Source organism: Chrysemys picta, chromosome 12, assembly GCF_011386835.1.
Source record: "Chrysemys picta bellii isolate R12L10 chromosome 12, ASM1138683v2, whole genome shotgun sequence".
In the NCBI taxonomy this organism is placed as follows: domain Eukaryota; kingdom Metazoa; phylum Chordata; order Testudines; family Emydidae; genus Chrysemys; species Chrysemys picta.
The window spans coordinates 4,921,866-4,939,010 of NC_088802.1; the positions used below are offsets into that span (position 1 = coordinate 4,921,866).

The 17,145-nt window shown below is 48.8% G+C and overlaps 2 protein-coding genes across 6 annotated transcripts in view; both read left to right on the forward strand.

Annotated features, from left to right (window-relative positions):
- The window catches only part of LOC101937830 (C-type lectin domain family 2 member D-like), a 38,096-nt gene extending 30,911 nt beyond the window's left edge, over positions 1-7,185 (forward strand). Inside the window, exons 5-7 of the mRNA XM_065564160.1 lie at positions 3,937-4,121; positions 5,228-5,337; positions 5,905-7,185. Of these exons, the coding sequence (XP_065420232.1) occupies positions 3,937-4,121; positions 5,228-5,337; positions 5,905-6,034 (425 nt within the window). The 3' untranslated portion in view covers positions 6,035-7,185. The remainder of the gene's footprint in view (positions 1-3,936; positions 4,122-5,227; positions 5,338-5,904) is intronic.
- The window catches only part of LOC101936714 (C-type lectin domain family 2 member D-like), a 78,908-nt gene that overhangs the window by 17,829 nt on the left and 43,934 nt on the right, over positions 1-17,145 (forward strand). For 4 of the 5 annotated variants that reach the window (XM_065564144.1, XM_065564145.1, XM_065564146.1 and 1 more), the window contains exon 1: positions 7,224-15,657. The exons of the other annotated variant lie outside the window; for it this stretch is intronic. The gene's annotated coding sequence lies outside the window, so the exon portion shown is untranslated. Of the gene's footprint in view, positions 1-7,223; positions 15,658-17,145 lie in introns of those variants that run through there. 5 annotated transcript variants of the gene reach the window in all.

A 17,145-nucleotide genomic window follows, 5' to 3' on the forward strand; every position in this document is an offset into this window, starting at 1 on the left:
CTCTTCTCACCCCGTCTTTGCCTTGGTCTGACTCCTCCGTTGATGCACATGCCCCTTTTCTGAGGGGAAATCTCTCTCCAGACCCTTTCCCCCAAAGAGAAAGGGCCTAACCCCATTCCCTGCCCCCTGGGAAGCAGCCCCACTAGATCCCAGGCCGGGGTAGCGGTGTAGGGATGCAGTGGGTGGGTCTCCCTGCCTCCCACTCCCTGTGTCATCCAACGCCCAGTCTCACCTTAAATTGTCGTAGGTTTGGGTGCTACCGTGTAGCCATGGCTCACAGCGCATCTCAAAAATTGTTTCCAATCCATTTATCATTGTTCCTCCTCCCTCATCCGCAGTACTGTGTGTAAATGCAACTGAGAGTCTCAGACAGAGGATTCCGTTCCCTGATCCCGGCCAGTCTCTCGTGGCTTTGGGAGCATTTCTGAATTTCTTTTCGGTGCCAAAACTCCTCCGTAAAAATCACATGACACAGAGAATCTGTCACGCTATACGAATTCTTCCCGTTCCTGTCTGGGTGTCGCTGGGCAGCGGAAAGGGGTGTGTTGGAGTGTGTGCGTCCTGCCCCCAGGAACCGAAGAGCTCCCGGGATTCCTTAGAGAAGACACATGTTGTAGGGAGTAAAAAGAAGAACAGGAGTACTTGTGGCACCTTAGAGACTAACAAATTTATTAGAGCATAAGCTTTCGTGGACTACAGCCCACTTCTTCGGATGCATATAGAATGGAACATATATTGAGGAGATATATATACACACATACAGAGAGCATAAACAGGTGGGAGTTGTCTTACCAACTCTGACCTGTTGTAGGGAGTGTGCGGTGACAGCTGTCAGTGCTGGAGCAAAGGGCTGGCTGCTTGGCCTCACTGGGCAAACAGATCTTCACAAGGAAATGGTTGAAGGGAGGAACACGCTGTAGGGGTCGGGTTGGGCTGCGTGGAGAGTGGGAGACTCTGGACTGGATCCTTAGACCACTTTAAACCACTCTGGGGCCTCAAGGTGGATGCAAAGAGCCCTCTGAGAATCCCCCCAATTCAGCGGCCTCCCCAGCTGGTGTATGGGCTCTGCACCCAGAGTGTAGGGGATGGGTTGGGGTTGTGACCAGAGCACGCTGCATTACAGCTGTTCTGTGCTTCCCAGGCAGTCTGAGAAGCATGACCCACTGTAAGGGTAAGTTAGAGCAACCCTGAGGCTGCTCTAAGTCACACCAGGGGAAGGTCAGGGCCCTGAATGGCCCCGGAATACAGGAAGCGCAAAGCCAGCATCTCTTCAACATGTGCCAGACATCCACACGTGCTGTTTTGCTACAGAGCACGTGCCAGCATTTCTGCCTATAGTTAATGTGTCTGTGTATTGGGAAATCACATGGCTGGTAAAAGTTTCCATTGACCCGAACTGAAATTGTTTCCGGCTTTTCAGTTCATGAAAACGTTTGACTTTTCTCCCTGACTCAGGAAGGGAAAATTCTGTAAAACCTCGAACGTTTTCGCAGGATGTTGGGGAAAAATCATTTTCCGCATCCCTCTTGTTAGGCTCCTTTGCCCTCAGTTTTAGTGGCTGCTTCGTTTGCCTGAGTGGAACGCCTTGGCGAGTGTGTGTGACAGGCCGGCCTTTGGGCCAGGCCACAGAGTACGTGAGTTGTTCTAGCCCCACCTAGGGGCTCTCAGCTCCGATATTACGGGTCTCGCTCTTAGCTCTGGAGGGCCCCAGTTCTAGCCCTGGTGTGGCAGCCATCACATGTGTGTACTGAGGACGGTACGTCAAGGGGGAATCCATGAAATGCGCCCACCCTTCCCATTTTTCACCCCTTGCCCCAAGGAGGCGTATTTGAATGGGCTGCCCGTCCCTGGCAGACTGGGCCACCACATACGACGGTGCTGGAAGTTAAGATGACGGATGGGTCCATTTGGATGCACGGGTACAGTGGGTCATGATGCCATCTTAGCTCCACCCTGTGCTCCCCAGCCACCCCATGCAAATGGCGGCCGTACATCCAGGATGGGGGCTCTGTCTGGGGAGCAGTGACTCTGACAAAGGTTTGGGGGTCATGGGGGATAATCCGCTAAACATGAGCTCCCAGTTTGACGCTGTGGCCAAAAGGAGCTAATGTGACCCTGGGACGTATAAGCAGGGGAATCTCGAGTAGGAGAAGACGGGTTATTTTACCTCTGGATTTGGCCCTGGTGCGACCGCTGCTGGAATCCCGTGTCCAGTTCTGGTGCCCACAATTCAGGAAGGAGAGGGGTCAGAGCTGTTTAAAACCTGCTTTATAGTGATAGACTCAAAGAGCTCCATCTATTTACAAGAGAAGGTTAAAGGGTGACTTGATCGCAGGGTGATGGGTTCGGTCACAGAGACCCCCTTGGGACTGTCACCTGCTGTGCGGAAATTACCTCTGAGCCCGTTTTCCCTGCCAGCTTGGGACTTCAGAACCCTGCCTTGTTGAGCCAGACACACCAGCCTGCTGCAACACAGACCCAGGTCTGGTCCATGCCCCCACAGATGCAGACTTTAACCAAAAACTGCTCAGCAAGTGCTCCTGTCTCCAGCACTCAGCTCCCAATGGGATCTGAACCCCAGATAAATCCGTTTTACTCTGTATAAAGCTTATACAGGTAAACTCATAAATTGTTCGCCCTCTATAACACTGATAGGCACAGCTGTTTGCTCCCCCAGGTATTAATAATTTATTCTGGGTTAATTAATAAAAGTGATTTTATTAAGTATAAAAAGTAGGATTTAAGTTGTTTCAAGAAATAAAATACAAAACAAAGTAAAGTTACCCAGCAAAATAAAACAAAACATGCAAGTCTAAGCCTAATACATTAAGAAATTGAATACAGGTAAATCTCACCCTCAGAGATGTTCCAATAATCTTCTTTCACAGACTGGACTCCTTCCTAGTCTGGGCCCAATCCTGTCCCCGGTACAATCCTTGTTAGTTGCAGCAGACATCTTAGGTGAAAAGCAGGGGATTCCACATGATTGGGCTCCCTTTGTTCTGTTCCACCCCCTTTTATAGCTTTGTCACAAGGCAGGAATCTTTTGTCTCTTTGGGTCCCCACCCCTACTTCTAAATGGAAAAGCACCAGGTTTAAGATGGATTCCAGTACCAGGTGACATAGTCACATGTTCTGTGAACCCCCCTCCATTCCTCCAGCACTGGCCAGCACCTATGCAGTGGAGGCTTGCAAGTAAACAGAGTCACCCACAACCAATTGTCCTAGTTAATGGGAGCCATCAAGATTCCAAGCCACGATTAATGGCCCACACTTTACATAATTACAATAGGAACTCAGATTTAACTTCATATTTCTAGTTTTAGATACAATAATGATACATGCATACAAACAGGATTACTACACTCAGTAGATTATAAACTTTGTAATGATACCTTACAAGAGACCTTTTGCATAAAGTATATTCCAGTTACATTATATTTACACTCATAAACATATTTCCATAAACATATGGAGTGCAACTTCACACCCAGTCTATAACTACTTACACGGGGAACAAATATTTAACATTGGGCTCTTCAGTCTAACACGATCCAATGGCCGGAAGTTGAAGCTGGACAAACTCAGACTGGGAAAAAGGCATCAGCTGTTAACAGTGAGCGTTAGTCACCCTCGGAACGAGTTACCAAGGGGCGCGGTGGATTCTCCATCACTGACAGTTTGTAAATCACGATGGGATGATGATGTAAAAGCTCTGCTCCAGGGATTGTTTTGGGGAGTTCTAAGTCCTGTGTGATACAGGAGGTCAGACAAGATGATCACAATGGTCCCTTCTGGTCTTGGGATCTCTGCAAAACGACAACCCAGGGCCGAGACGTGTGGGTCTTAGTGCCCTCTCTGGCCAGGATTCCCACGCAGAGACAGACACCAGGGATAGGCCCATCTCTCATCACTGTGCTACTTGCTTATTTTCAGCCATGAAGACACCCCCCTGCCCACGCTGCCCGTCCCACATCACTGCTGCGTGCCCGGGCGGCTGGGTGGGATACCAAGGGAACTGCTACTACTTCTCAGAGACTGAAGGGAACTGGAACAACAGCCAGAGCCACTGCTCTTCCCTCAGCTCCTCCCTGGCTTCCATTGACTCCCTGATGGAACTGGTAAGGAAGAGACACGAACCTTCATAACCACAGCTAGGGACATGCCAGAGCCTAGCGCCCCCTGAAGGCCTAAGGCAGCTCCTAGATTCAAGGAACTGAACCCCCTGCGCAGCTGGTTGTAAAATGGAAATTCAGGGGCAGGATTTGACATTTTTTAATAGAAAATAGCTGATTTTTCCCCCCAAAAAAAATTCATTTCATTTTTAACTTCAAATGTCATTTCAATTTGGGTCTTTTTAAACTCCAAAATCTCGTTTTTCAAAATTTGGGGTTCCCTCACCCCCACCCCCACTTCTCTTTTTCCTTTTTCCACATCATTTTATACTGAAAAAACAGAGGAAAAATAAAAAGCATGGGGGAAAAGTTGTGGAAATCCACCTTAAAGAAACAAAACCAAAATAAAACTATTTCCCAATCTTTTCCCAGCAAGAAAACTGTGCAAAGGTTACTCTGAAAAAGAAAGAAAGAAATATTTTCATCTCAACAGTATATGCCTCATTTTTCTCTATCTATATCTATATAATTTAACCAGTAATAAAGACAAGTGCAAAGTACTTCACCTAGGAAGGAAAAATCAAATGCATGACGGCAAAATAGGGAATAACTGGCTAGGTGGTCGTGCTGCTGAAAAGGATCTGGGGGTTACAATGGATCACAAATATGACTGAGTCGACAATGTGATGCAGCTGAGAAAAAGGCGAATCTCATCCTGGGGTGTATGAACAGGAGTGTTGTATGTAAGACATGGGAGGTGATTGTCTAGGTTTATTTTGTTCTGCCTGAGCAAAGACGCTGGATGATGATCTCTCGAGGTCCCTTCCAGCCCCGTGTTCTATGATTCCCCAAAGTTGGGAAACTGTAAGAAAATGGGAGGAAACCCCCCAGTTATGAAATGGGGGGGAGAGTATTTGGGTTTTTTAAAATAAATTTTCCTGTGCAAAAAATCATGTTGGATGAACCCCTTTGTCCTGTGTAGTTTGACTGGCAGCTCTTTGGGCGAGGGACCAGCTTTCTGTGTGTGCAGCACCTAGCGCGTGGGGGCCCTGATCCCCGTGACGGCGGCTGTAACACAGATAAGGATATAATGTGTGTGTTCTTATCCACAGGATTTCATGCTGCGCTATAGTGGGATCACTTACCACTGGATTGGCCTCCGGAGGGAACAAGGCGAGGGCCAGCCCTGGAAGTGGACCAACGGTACCATATTCAACAACCTGTGCGTCCTTTTTCCTCATTCGCTTTCTCAGTAGTAGGGCGCAGAGAAATGCAACAAAACCCTGGGCTGGGTGGAGAACGGGGATTGGAAGTGAGACCTCAGGATCTTAAAAGCCTGATCCTCTACTGCCTGAGCGACAGGGCTCGTTCTGGGGAGGTTGCACCTGGAGGAGACTTGTAGACTCTTCCATAGCGTAGGCACCAGAGGAGGACAGAGAGCCCCACTTGGGTAATGTGGATGACACGGGTGGGACTGGTTGGAAAAATTCCTACTCAGTTTCCCCTTTTGGAAAATCTGATTGTGTCGAAAGCAAAATTTCCTGGCGGTAAAGGTCACTGGATGAGATTTTTCCATTGCAGAAATTGACTCAAATGTTTATTTTCAGTCAACCCAGAATGAAACATTTTCATTTTGGTTTGCCTGTGGGGTCATTGCAGCACATCATGGGAATTGTAGTTCTGGGTCCTTCCGGTCCCATTTGTGTCTGGTCTTTGACCAGACAACATCTCCCATGATGCACTGCAGTGTCTCACTCACGCATGTTCTTATGTGGTATTTTGGTGATAGGAGGACACTGCAGTGCATCGTGGGAGATGTAGTCCAGCTGGGAATCAGGACCTATAGGAGAGAACATGGGTGGATGAACCAAGAACGACAGTTCCCACAATGCCTGGCATCAGCCCTATGGTCTGTCTAATGACAAGGTTTCATTTTGGGTCGACCTAAATCATGTTTTGGGGGAGAGAGGAAGAGAATTTCTGTTCTTTGGGAAATTTTAATATTTTGACTTTTTGTCCCAAAACATGCAAATTTCCCTCAGGATGGAAATTCCATTTGTCACCCACCTCTGTACACATGGTTCCCCCTGAATCATTGACGAGCACATCCCATCATTCGTGCACAATGACACCCCATCGAGGGGAATCGCTATGGCTACGGGATGCGGCAGAAGATGCGGCAGCTCAGTGGGGGAGCAGCTCGGTAGCCATGTTAGGGCCTTGCTAAGCACAGCTGGACTCTGGCTGCCTGGGGCAGAAGGGGAGGCAGAGGAAATGGATGGGAAGTGTGGGGGAGGGCTTGGGAGACCCAGGGGGAGAAGATAATGAGAGGGGCAGGTGGGGCAGCAAAAGGATTGTGGGAAAGAGGGGAAGTTGCTGGAAGAGGCGAGTCTGGAGGGAAAGCGAGAGGACAGGTCCATCAATGGCTATTAACCAACATGGTCAGGGAAGCAACCCCATGCTCTGAGTGTCCCTAGCTCTGTTTGCCAAAAACTGGGAGTGGCCGACAGGGGATGGATCACTTGATAATTGCACTGTTCTGTTTATTCCCTCTGAAGCACCTGGCACCGGCCACTGTCAGCAGACAGGATACTGGGCTAGATGGACCATTGGTCTGACCCAGCACGGCTGTTCTTATGAGGTTTGCTTACCCTGAGGTATTGCCTGATTTCCAGTCTAGCTGCACTAAGGCGTCCAGTTCTGGTCACCCGTATTCAAGAAAGACGGACTGAGACTGGAATAGGCGCAGAGAAGCGCAGCTAGGATGCTCACGGGAATGGAGAGTCTCTCTTATCAGAGGAGACTGAAAGAGCTGGGCTGGTTGAGAAGCCAGTTCCCCTGCGTCGTACAGCACTGGACCACATTGCTTCTCCGTACGTGAGCAGGAATGGGAGCCGGTTGCATGTGATAACCCCACGCTGCTTCTCATTGCAGGTTTCAGGTCAGAGGGGAAGGGCAGTGCACCTACCTGAATGCATATGGGGTCAGCAGCTCCAGGTGCTACTCAGACAGACATTTCATCTGCAGGCGGCCAGACGAGTGCTCTAGAAGGAAGCCAAATGGTGAAGGAGGGGACACAATGTGTAAGATCACGTAAAGGGTCAATGCAGCCTCTTCAGTGGATGCAGAACTTGTGCAGCATCCTACCTCTCCAACCATTACTCCTTCCAGATCCCTGCTGAAAAACCATCTTTACAATGCTCACAACACTAACTCTACTGCATAATAACTCCATTGCCATGGTACTAATGAATGGGTGTTTTAGAGGTTTAAATCTAATACTCCGTTAATAGCTAAAGTGAATAAGTTATTTAGATTGTGAAGAATCTCTGCTTTTATTTAAAAAAGCTTATATTTGTAGCTTGCTTGGTTATGAATATACCCTGGCAAATCAAAGAGAGCCTGAGTCAGCAGAGAGCTTGAAACAATAACTCAGAAAAGTGCCTCATTTAATTTATTGACATGTTAACTCTGGAACTTAGTGATGACACTAACTTCTTTCTTTTTCCTCTACACCGATTTTTCCTGGTGAGGGTCGTGGCAGCAGCATGGAGAGTAAGGAAGACCAGATCGCCCTTTCCTCCACAACAGATTCCAGCTCCTCCTGGGGGATTTCCAGGCATTCCCAGGCCAGCCAGGAGATATAATCCCTCCAGCGTGTTCTGGGTTGGCCTCGGGCCTCCTCCCAGTGGTACATGTTCAGTGCAGTTCCAAAGGACGCCTTCCAGGGGGCATCCCCTCAGCTGGCTCCTCTCAATCCGGAGGTGTAGGAGCTCCTCACCCTGTCTCAGAGAGTAAGCCCAGCCACCCTGCGGAGAAACCTCATTTCCTCCACTTGTACCCGCGATCTTGTCCTTTCAGGCAGGGCCGGCTTTAGGAAGTGCGGGGCCTGATTCGAATAGTTTCGACGGGGCCCCAGCAGGGATGACTCACCTGGCGGCGCTCCGGGTCTTCGGCAGCACTTCAGCAGTGGGTCCTTCATTCGCTCCAGGTCTTCTGCGGCACTGAAGGACATGGCCCCGGTCCCCTAGCTGGAGCCTCAAGAGTAGCATCGTGAAATCCCCAGCCCCCCACTAAAATAACAACATTAATTGGTAAATTAATTTTAGCTCCCTTTAATAGATGAGAGCTTGGAGCTGCTGCAGGGAAGGAAATGCAGTGACAAAGACAGGGGGAAAGAGTAGAGAGGATAGGATGGAGAAAGGAGAGAAGGAAAGGGTAGGTTGCCCTAAAGTGGAGGATTCCCCTGAGTGATGTTGAATGGGGGACAGAAGAGCTAAGAACTCAGGCCTGGAACCTGAAATACCTTTGAGGATTTGGGTCTCAATTACTAGTTTAAAGCCAGATTCTACTACTGAAAGGTGATTTTATTTGGAGGGTTTTCGTAAATCTCTTGCCCCAGGAGTCATGTGATTTACATGAGAAAATTTCTAGCCTTCCTGATTGTGGAGAAAAGTTTGAAAATGGGATCCTCTCCTAACAAAGGTTAAAAAAACAGTTAAGATAAAAGATACCTCAATTTGTGTATTAAAAAAAGTCATGATTTTAGGGGGATTTTTGAATGTTTGGGTTTGACAAAACTGGATTAACAAAATCTAAAAGTAATACATTTTGGTTTCAACTTGAACTGGGTGAAATGTTTTGACAAAAACTTTTTTATTTTTGGATAAAAATGCAGATCTGGTGACACCAAAACAATATGAGAATGTGTCGATTTTGCCAAATCGATTTAGCTGACAAACCACCTAAAAACAAACTCCAAAAAAAAGCTGAACATTTCATTTTGCTGGTTTTGGCTTTTTGTTTCATAATTTCCTTTAATTTTGTTTTTAAACCTTAAAAATCAAAATGAATCTTTTTTCAACATTTGTTTTTTACTTTTTGATGCAATGAGAATTTTGAAACAAAATTGTTCTTGACTTAATCCAAGACTACATTTTTGTGTGATTTGTTGGAGTTTCCAGCAAAGTGGAAAAATCCATTCTTTGCCCAGCTCTAACTGTGACCTCCCCTGCCCTTTTTGTGTTGCTCAATGGGGAGGGTGGGATCAAGGTTAGATGGGAAGTGGACACTAGTGTGCAAAGAGCTGAGACCCTGGTCTGGCTACCCCTAAAACCCTAGATACCTTGCTTGGGTGTGTGAAATTCACACCCCTGAGAGCTGTAGTGAAGCTGACCTCAGCCCCCTTGTAGACACCGTTTGGTCGATGAAAGAATTCTACAGTCTCTACAGGAGCTGGATTTACAGTAGTGACGGGAAGAAAACCTTCTGTCTTATAGCAAGTCTCTACATTGCACCAGCGGATCTGCAGCCCTAAGTTAACCCAGTGTATCTGCTGTGATGTGAACCTGGGATCTCTGCCTCTGCAGACACAGGCGGCTACACTTTGAGCTAAAGAACCAGACTTGTGAACAGCAGCTACTGCAGGGGGACAGAGACCCTGAGTGTGGGATACAGGCCCTTACACTTGGGAAATGGCTGAACAGACTGAACCAAAGTTGGGGTACGAAGTAGCCAGTGGATTTTGGAAACATCATTTGAAACTGGGACTGGATGACGTGGATGGATCACTTGATAATTGCCCTGTTCTGGTCATTGCCTCTGAAGCAATTGCCACCAGCGACTGTGGGAAGACAGGACATTGAGCTAGATGGAGCATTGGCCTGACCCCGTATGGCTGTTCTGATTGTGTGTGTGTGTGTGTGTGTGTGTGTGTGTGTTTGAGTAGATCTGATCAGAATTTGATAAGAAACATTTTTTAACTGTTTGCTCCAGGATTTTTTTGCCACCCTTAATTTTATTTTTTTATTTATTTATTCTGACTGAAACTGTGAATGGGAGATACTTAGTCAGCATCTCTCATCATCTGCATTTAATTCATTGCTCTGAGCTAAGATTGTTTGGGTCGGGAGAGCTCCTGGAAGGGTTCAGTCGCTTCCCCTGGGCTGTGTAAATACCAGAGTAACCCAAAATGACTCCCAGTTAGGAACCAAAATGAGTGGCCAGGTTTTCAATAGATTCATGTAGATTAAGGCCAGAAGGGACCATTACATCATCTAGCCTGGCCTCCTGCCTAGCACGGGCCAGAGAACTTCCCCCACTTACCCCTGTAGTGAGCCCAACAACTTGTGTTTGGCTAAAGTCTATCTTCCAGAAAGGCACCAGTCGGCACCCGGCTCATATACAATGAGCTGAGCTGTTCTGAAACTCTGCACTAAGGGTCACAAGGGGAGCTGCCATGGTGGTTGAGGGAAATCTGAGGGTCCTTAACTTGGAGGAGACACTAAAGCAAAAAAACAAACAAACAGAAAACTGAACACGGGTTGTAGATTCCAAGGCCAGAAGGGACCACAGTGGTCATGTTGTCTGACCTCCAGTACGATACAGGCCAGAGACCTGCCCCCAAACAATTCCCGCTGAAGCCGGGCCTCCTATTTTGGGTTACTCTGGTGTTTAAAATTGACAGATAAATAAACCTGTGTTTTGCTGGGAGGAAAAATCAACCAACCAACCCTACTTCCTCTCACTTCTAAAAACTCTTTTCCCCACATCGGGAGGGAGGGATGGGGAAAATATTTTTTTAAAGAGAGACAGTAGCGGGGGGAGAGGGCGTTCTTTCCAGAATTTTTCATTTAAAAATCTTTTGTCCAAACAAAGAAAAAGAAATGAAATTCAACCCAAATGAACATATTGGGGTTGGGGGGAAGGGGCTAGACATTTTCTTTTTGTAAAAAAGGTATTTTCTGTTTAAGAAAAATGTTTTGATGCCAAGTTTTTGATCTGGTCTATTGATTTGTAGATAAATTACATTTTGCTTCCCTTCCCCTTAACATAGATTCCCTGCTGTGAATTGCCTACAATCTAAGGACAAAGTGTGCCTTCTTTTTTTGGAAAGTGCCTTGTACAGGACAGCCTGTAAATTGCTGTGCAGGAAATGGTTTTCCCATACGACAAAATATATTGATATATAAAAAAAAAATTCTATCCCAAATCGGGATGAAACCATTCCACAATTTCCCAAACAAGCGGAGAGCAACCCACTCCCCCAACAGTGAGTGCACTCACCTGAGAGGTAGGAGATACAAGTAAGTCGCTGCTCTGAATGGGACAGATCAGGGACTTGACCGGGGTTTTTTCACATCCCAGGTGAGGGCCCTGACCCCTGGGCTATTCTCACATGGTCTGTCCTGGCTGTGAGAACTCGTCCCAAGGAAAGTTTTACCAAACCAGCTCTGTTTCCGGAAAAAGTTTTGGGTTCACTGAAGTGGCATTTTCCAACAAGAAGCTGCTTTATCAAAAGATTCCTGACTAGTGAAGGTGGGACTCTCCAGAAACAGATAACGAGGCTGGCATTCGTTATAACAGCACTAACACACAGCAATAACACACACTAACACACAGCACACTCTGGCGGAGCCTGGCAGAAGTTCTGATCCAAAGCTTATTGAAGTTACTGGAAAAACTCACAGGACCAGATCCTCAAAGGTGGGAGACGAGAACCTAGATACCTTTGAGGTTCTGGGCCCCATTAACTTCACTGAGCAGCCCCCTTTGACACTGTCATACCAGTATCCCCTGTACAGGACTGCCCCCTAGAGACTGAATTACAAATTATTATCGTAATGTATGATACTTTAGAGATCACATTGTGCTAGACTCTGTAAAATACCTTACTCTGACCATGTGCTCGACCTGTTGCCGTTTGTCTTACACTTGTCTGTTCTCTGTTTGTACAGCCCCTAGCACAACTGAGTCATGCTCCATGACTTGGAATAAGTGCCACTGCAGCACAAATGCAATAGCACCATCGCTCTTTACAGCGCATGGTCTGTGCGCCGGTGAGTTCTTTGATAGCTGCTGAGTCCGATGGGTGAGTGACAGTCCAGTCCACAGGTACGACACACCCACACATTAGCAACGCTCTGAATCCGAGCAGCAGATGCCGGTCATCACAAAGTTTGATCCAATTCACCTCGCTCCATCTACAAGCTGACTCTGCCAACCGGCGCGGCATTCTGCGTTCCTTTCCCAATCATCCACAGAGATTCCAAAGGACACTACGTCAGCTTTGCAAGCATCCCGGAATCTGCGCAGCGGTCTGCCTCTCTTTCTAGACCCTTCGTGAGCATCAAAGTCCTGCAAACTCTTTGGGATCCTGTAATCCGGCAGTCACGTGACATGACCAAGCTGCCTGAGTCCTTTCTTACTAATTAACATTCCCATAAGTGACATACCAGCACGATTTAGCACTTCTACATTTGTCACCCGTGTTGCCATCTTCTTTGAAGAATTTTACTCAAGCATCTGACATGGAAGCTGGTTAGTCTCCTGGTATGTTTGGCGTAAGTCGTCCATGTTTCCGAGTCCTAGAGAAGAGTGGATAACATGCGCATCTTATAAATACGGATTTTCACTTTAATGGACCATTTGTCATTGTTCCAGGCTCTGTCTCGCAAAAGACAAAAGTTCCCGGCAGCTTTGCTGATTTGCTAGTGAGTTCAGCGTCAAGATCTACATGGCTGGTAACAGTAGAGCCAAGGTAGCAAAATTGGTCCACACCATCCAGACGAACGCCCCCTAAGGTGATATCTGGAACTGGCTCTGAAGAGCCCTGGGGCGTGAAAACTGTCTTCTTCAAGCTTCTTGCTAGCCCAGAGATTTTGTGTGAATCAGAGACCTTGGTAATAATGTTGCAGAACATCAACACGGTGAGCCACAGGGGCTGCATCATCTGCAAACAACAGGTTCCTTATGATGATCTCCTTCACCTTCATCTTAGCTGTGACCCGTGCAGTGTTAAACCCACCTCCGTCGTGTCTGGTTCTAGTACAGACACCCCCTCGGACATCACGGAACGCACTTTCCAGCAGGAGTGGGAAGTAAATATTAAACGCTGTAGGAGCCACTACGCAGCCCTGCTGCACTCCATTGTTGATGTTAAGCAACGTTAAATGACTGGGGGTAAGTGTCACTTGTAATACCAATAAATAATAATAGACAAACATATAACAAAAAGCTGCCCCAAAGCATTTACAATCTAAGTGTAAGACAACAGTCAGGGAGAGAACCAGAAAACAATGAGAGGAGATTGTTGCTGGACTTTCATTCTAACTGTCTAAGCCAGTGGTTTCCTGTGCTCCGGGGACCGCTGGGGATCTGCAGACCATGATTAGATTTACAAAGGGGTCTGCACCTCCATTCCAAATGTTGTAGGGCTCTGCAAGTGAAGAAAGGTTGCAAACCAATGGTTTAAGCCAGGGGTTCTCAAACTGGGGGTCGGGACCCCTCAAGGGGTTGCAAGGTTATTACATGGGGGGTTGTGAGCTGTCAGCCTCCATCCCAAACCCTGCTTGGCCTCCAGCATTTATAATGGTGCTAAATATAGAAACAAGTGTTTTTAATTCATAGGGGGGATCACACTCAGAGGTTTGCTGTGTGAAAGGGGTCACCAGTACAAAAGTTTGAGACCCACTGATCTAAGCCATGGGGCTTAGGGGATTTGCATCTTATTATTTCTGTGTCACAGTGCCTGGGGGACCCTGTCGTTCTGCTTCTCTTCTCTAGGTGCCCCCTGGACTGTCCCATGATAGATGCAAAGTGTGATCCAGGGATCCCTTAGTGCCACCTGGCAAAGGGGCCAGCGAGGGGGTCCAGGGCGTGAGTCTCACATTCAAGTGCGTGTCACTGGTCACTAATGTCATTGTGAAACATACGTACGGCTGGTGTGGAAGCAGTTCTGTGTAGACACCGACCGTCATGATCCCAGTGTCTGTGTCTAGGCGGGTGGTCACCAGCAAAGGTGTGAACCAGGTTTTCTGTCAGACAAAGGCTGTTTCTCTCTCTGGCTGTTTACAGGTAAATTAAGTGTGGGATAGTTCACAGTGGGGCTCCTCTCCTGGGTCTGAACCAAACGCTGAGGAAGGATGGGGGGGAACCACACAGAGAGAAAAGTAACAGGATGGACAGTGTCAGTTACGCTGCTTCTACCTCCATTAATAACTGGAAATTAAACCCTGTCGCTGTAGCAGGAACGTTAATGGCCTGTTGCTACTGCAGTCACTGAGTGTGTAGAAATTGGCCCCAGCTTCTGGGCAAATGCGCTGAGTGATGCATTTGGTCTGTAATAACATGTATGGGGGAAACTCTCTCTTGTGGGATTTGCAGGATCTAAGGTTTTCCTTAATCTTCCTCACACTCACCCAATAAAGGTGTTGTTTGGTCAGATGCTACTTGGTAGTTTGTGGCCCCTCACCTGACTCGTAGAGATGTGCCTGTCCTGCAGCAGTCCTTGCATTCAGAGGAGTGTGTTTATTGCCGCTGGGTGTCCCAGTGGAGCTGTGACAGCCGCTGTCATGGCTGACACCCCAGGAGTTGAGCCAGGGAATGTACAGAACAAGACGCATGAGCTGCCCTGGGCTGGAGCTGCAGGGCCAGGCTTTGTAGTGACGGGTGTAACGGACGTCGATCCTCTGTGGAGCAGGCGCGGGCAGCGACCTGTGACCCACACTGACCAGTGTGTTACAGAGTCACTAATGGATCCGGGCAGAAATTTTTCAACAGGTCGTTTCTCTTGTCGGGAAAATGGTGATTCATCACAAATCAAGATGTTCTGCAGGGACGTGTCTGTTTTGACAAAAGTTTGGATGGAAACTTACCTGGTGGCCTGCCCGCCTGGCTCCTCAGCCGCCCACCTGGTGGCCTTCTCAGGAACCTGAGTTGTCAGACTCCCAGGTCCTCAGCATTGTGTCAGGTGGGGAGCTGGGTCTCCCAGGGCTTCCAAACTGTTTGGAAGTTTGCCCCCACTGGGATGCCAGGGAGCTGGAGAGGTGGGACTGGACGGTTTTGCAAACCATTTTTTTAAGACTCCCTTCTGTGGAAAGGATCGCATAGCTGACCATTAGTTCCTATTGGGAACACTGTCTCTCTCTCTCTGTGCTGGAAATGTGGAATTGTCCATGGGAGGGAAATCATAGTTCTAAGTCTACAACAGTAACTGTTGGTTCAAATGAAAAGTTTTATTTGGGGATTAGAGACATGTGACCTTGTGTTTTGAGTTCCCTTTCAGTCCTGCAGCAAACCGCATTGATGAAAGCATTAATCTACGGAATACTTCACCCCCCACCCGTCTTTCCGTCCACCAAAACAAACCCCGATATTCACCCAGAAAACTTATGAATTGGTTTTTGCCCTGATTTTCACCTGTTTTTTCTTGTGGTAACACTGATAAATTCCCCGGGGGAAAATGAAACCTCCCTAGGCAATTTGTTCCAGTGCTTAGCAGCATCCCAGCAGGGCTAGCGGAGACAAGCGAGATCATACAGAGTTAATCATCAACTCTGTCCATTCATCATTCCCCCTTCTCCTCCTCACTGACCCCCTTCTGCCATTACCGCTCTGATCGGCATCCTGAACAGCCAATGGGAGAAGGAGTGGGCGGGCTCAGGAGATAAAAGGCAGGAGGGGCTGGAATGCTGCAGTGCCACCAATCACTGCAGGGAACAAGTGCGATGCATTCAGCTCGCTGCAGCTGCTTGGGATCAGGGTAAGTGGTGGCTTGTGTCCAGGGGAAATTTTGGGGGTGGGAGGGGTTAGTGAATTTCTTTAAGGGATGTGGTTGTTGGAGGCAGAAGAGGGAAAACCCCCTTGAAGCCCCCAAGGGTGTGGGGGAAACACCCGAGAAGGGACTGAGGGTTGGACATCTGCGGGGAGCGGATCCGAGGGAGGAGAAAAGGTGTGTTCAGGGCGGTGAATTGATCGGCTTGGTGGCGTTTCTCTGTGTCAGGCTGACTCTGGGAAGCTGCAGCTGATCGGCTGCAGGATGGCAGGGGTTGGTCTGGGGATCAAAGAGCCGGGCGCTGGCAGCACCTTCCAGCATCACCTCCCCCAGCTCAGCTCTTGCCCTGTGCCTGGGGCGTCTGGCAGGTTGGCGCCTCTTGTGACTGATGGCCCAGAGGTAAAGAAATGAGTGTGTGTGGAGAGGGGGAGCACAGAGCCCTGTGGGGGATAAGAACGGCCATACTGGGTCAGACCAAAGGTCCATCTAGCCCAGTGTCCTGTCTCCGACAGTGGCCAGTGCCAAGTGCCCCAGACGGAATGAACAGAACAGGCAATCATGGAGTGATCCATCCCCTGTCACCCATTCCCGGCTTCTGGGACATTGTGGGGTGCTAGTATGTGGGAAGGGGGAGCACAGAGCCCTGTGGGGGGATTGGACATTGCGGGGTGCTGGGATGTGGGGAGGGGGAGCACAGAGCCCTGTGAGGGGATGGGACATTGCGGGGTGCTGGTATGTGGGGAGGGAGTTGCACAGAGCCCTGTGGGGGGATGGGACATTGTGGGGTGCTGGTATGTGGGGAGGGGACTGCACAGAGGCCCTGGCATGGGGGCAGAATGGGGGATCCTTGTATCTGGGGAGGGAGTGGCTTGGAGTCCCTACAATAAAGGAGGATGGGAGCTTTGGAGGTTGGGGGGAGGTGGGATGGATGGATGCAGGTAGCCCACAGAATGTGCAGGGAGCTTGGCCTGCACAGGCTGGGAACTGTGGGACCCCCGGTTGGGTTCAGGGCAATGTGTGTGTCTGTTTTGCTGGGGGCCGCGAGGAGGAAGGGCTGTCACAAGGACACAGGGTGATTTCTATTATCCTGGGGCCTGCTTGTCTCCATCCAGCTGCCTGGATGTACCTCCCCTGGGCCACACCCTCAATGCCAGGGGAAAGGGAGTGGGGTTTCCGAATGTAGGCAGGGCCGGGGCATCTGTGGGCGGATGGGAGCCAGGGGCCATACAGAACAGATGGGCGATTGGGTTTGCTGAATCACCTCCCTTCCTATGGGGCCTCATGCAGGGAGAGCCGCAGCCACAAAGAGCCCACCCAGCTAGCAGCCGTGCCCTGCTCTGCTCAGATGGGCTGGGGGAAGGATGGAGGGCTCTCAGCAGGGCGGGAAGGAGGTAGCCTTGTTTTGGGAACAGCAGCGCTGGGGTGGGTGGATCTGGGAATGGGGGGAGGGAGGCCCCTGGATTTGAGGGGTGGGGC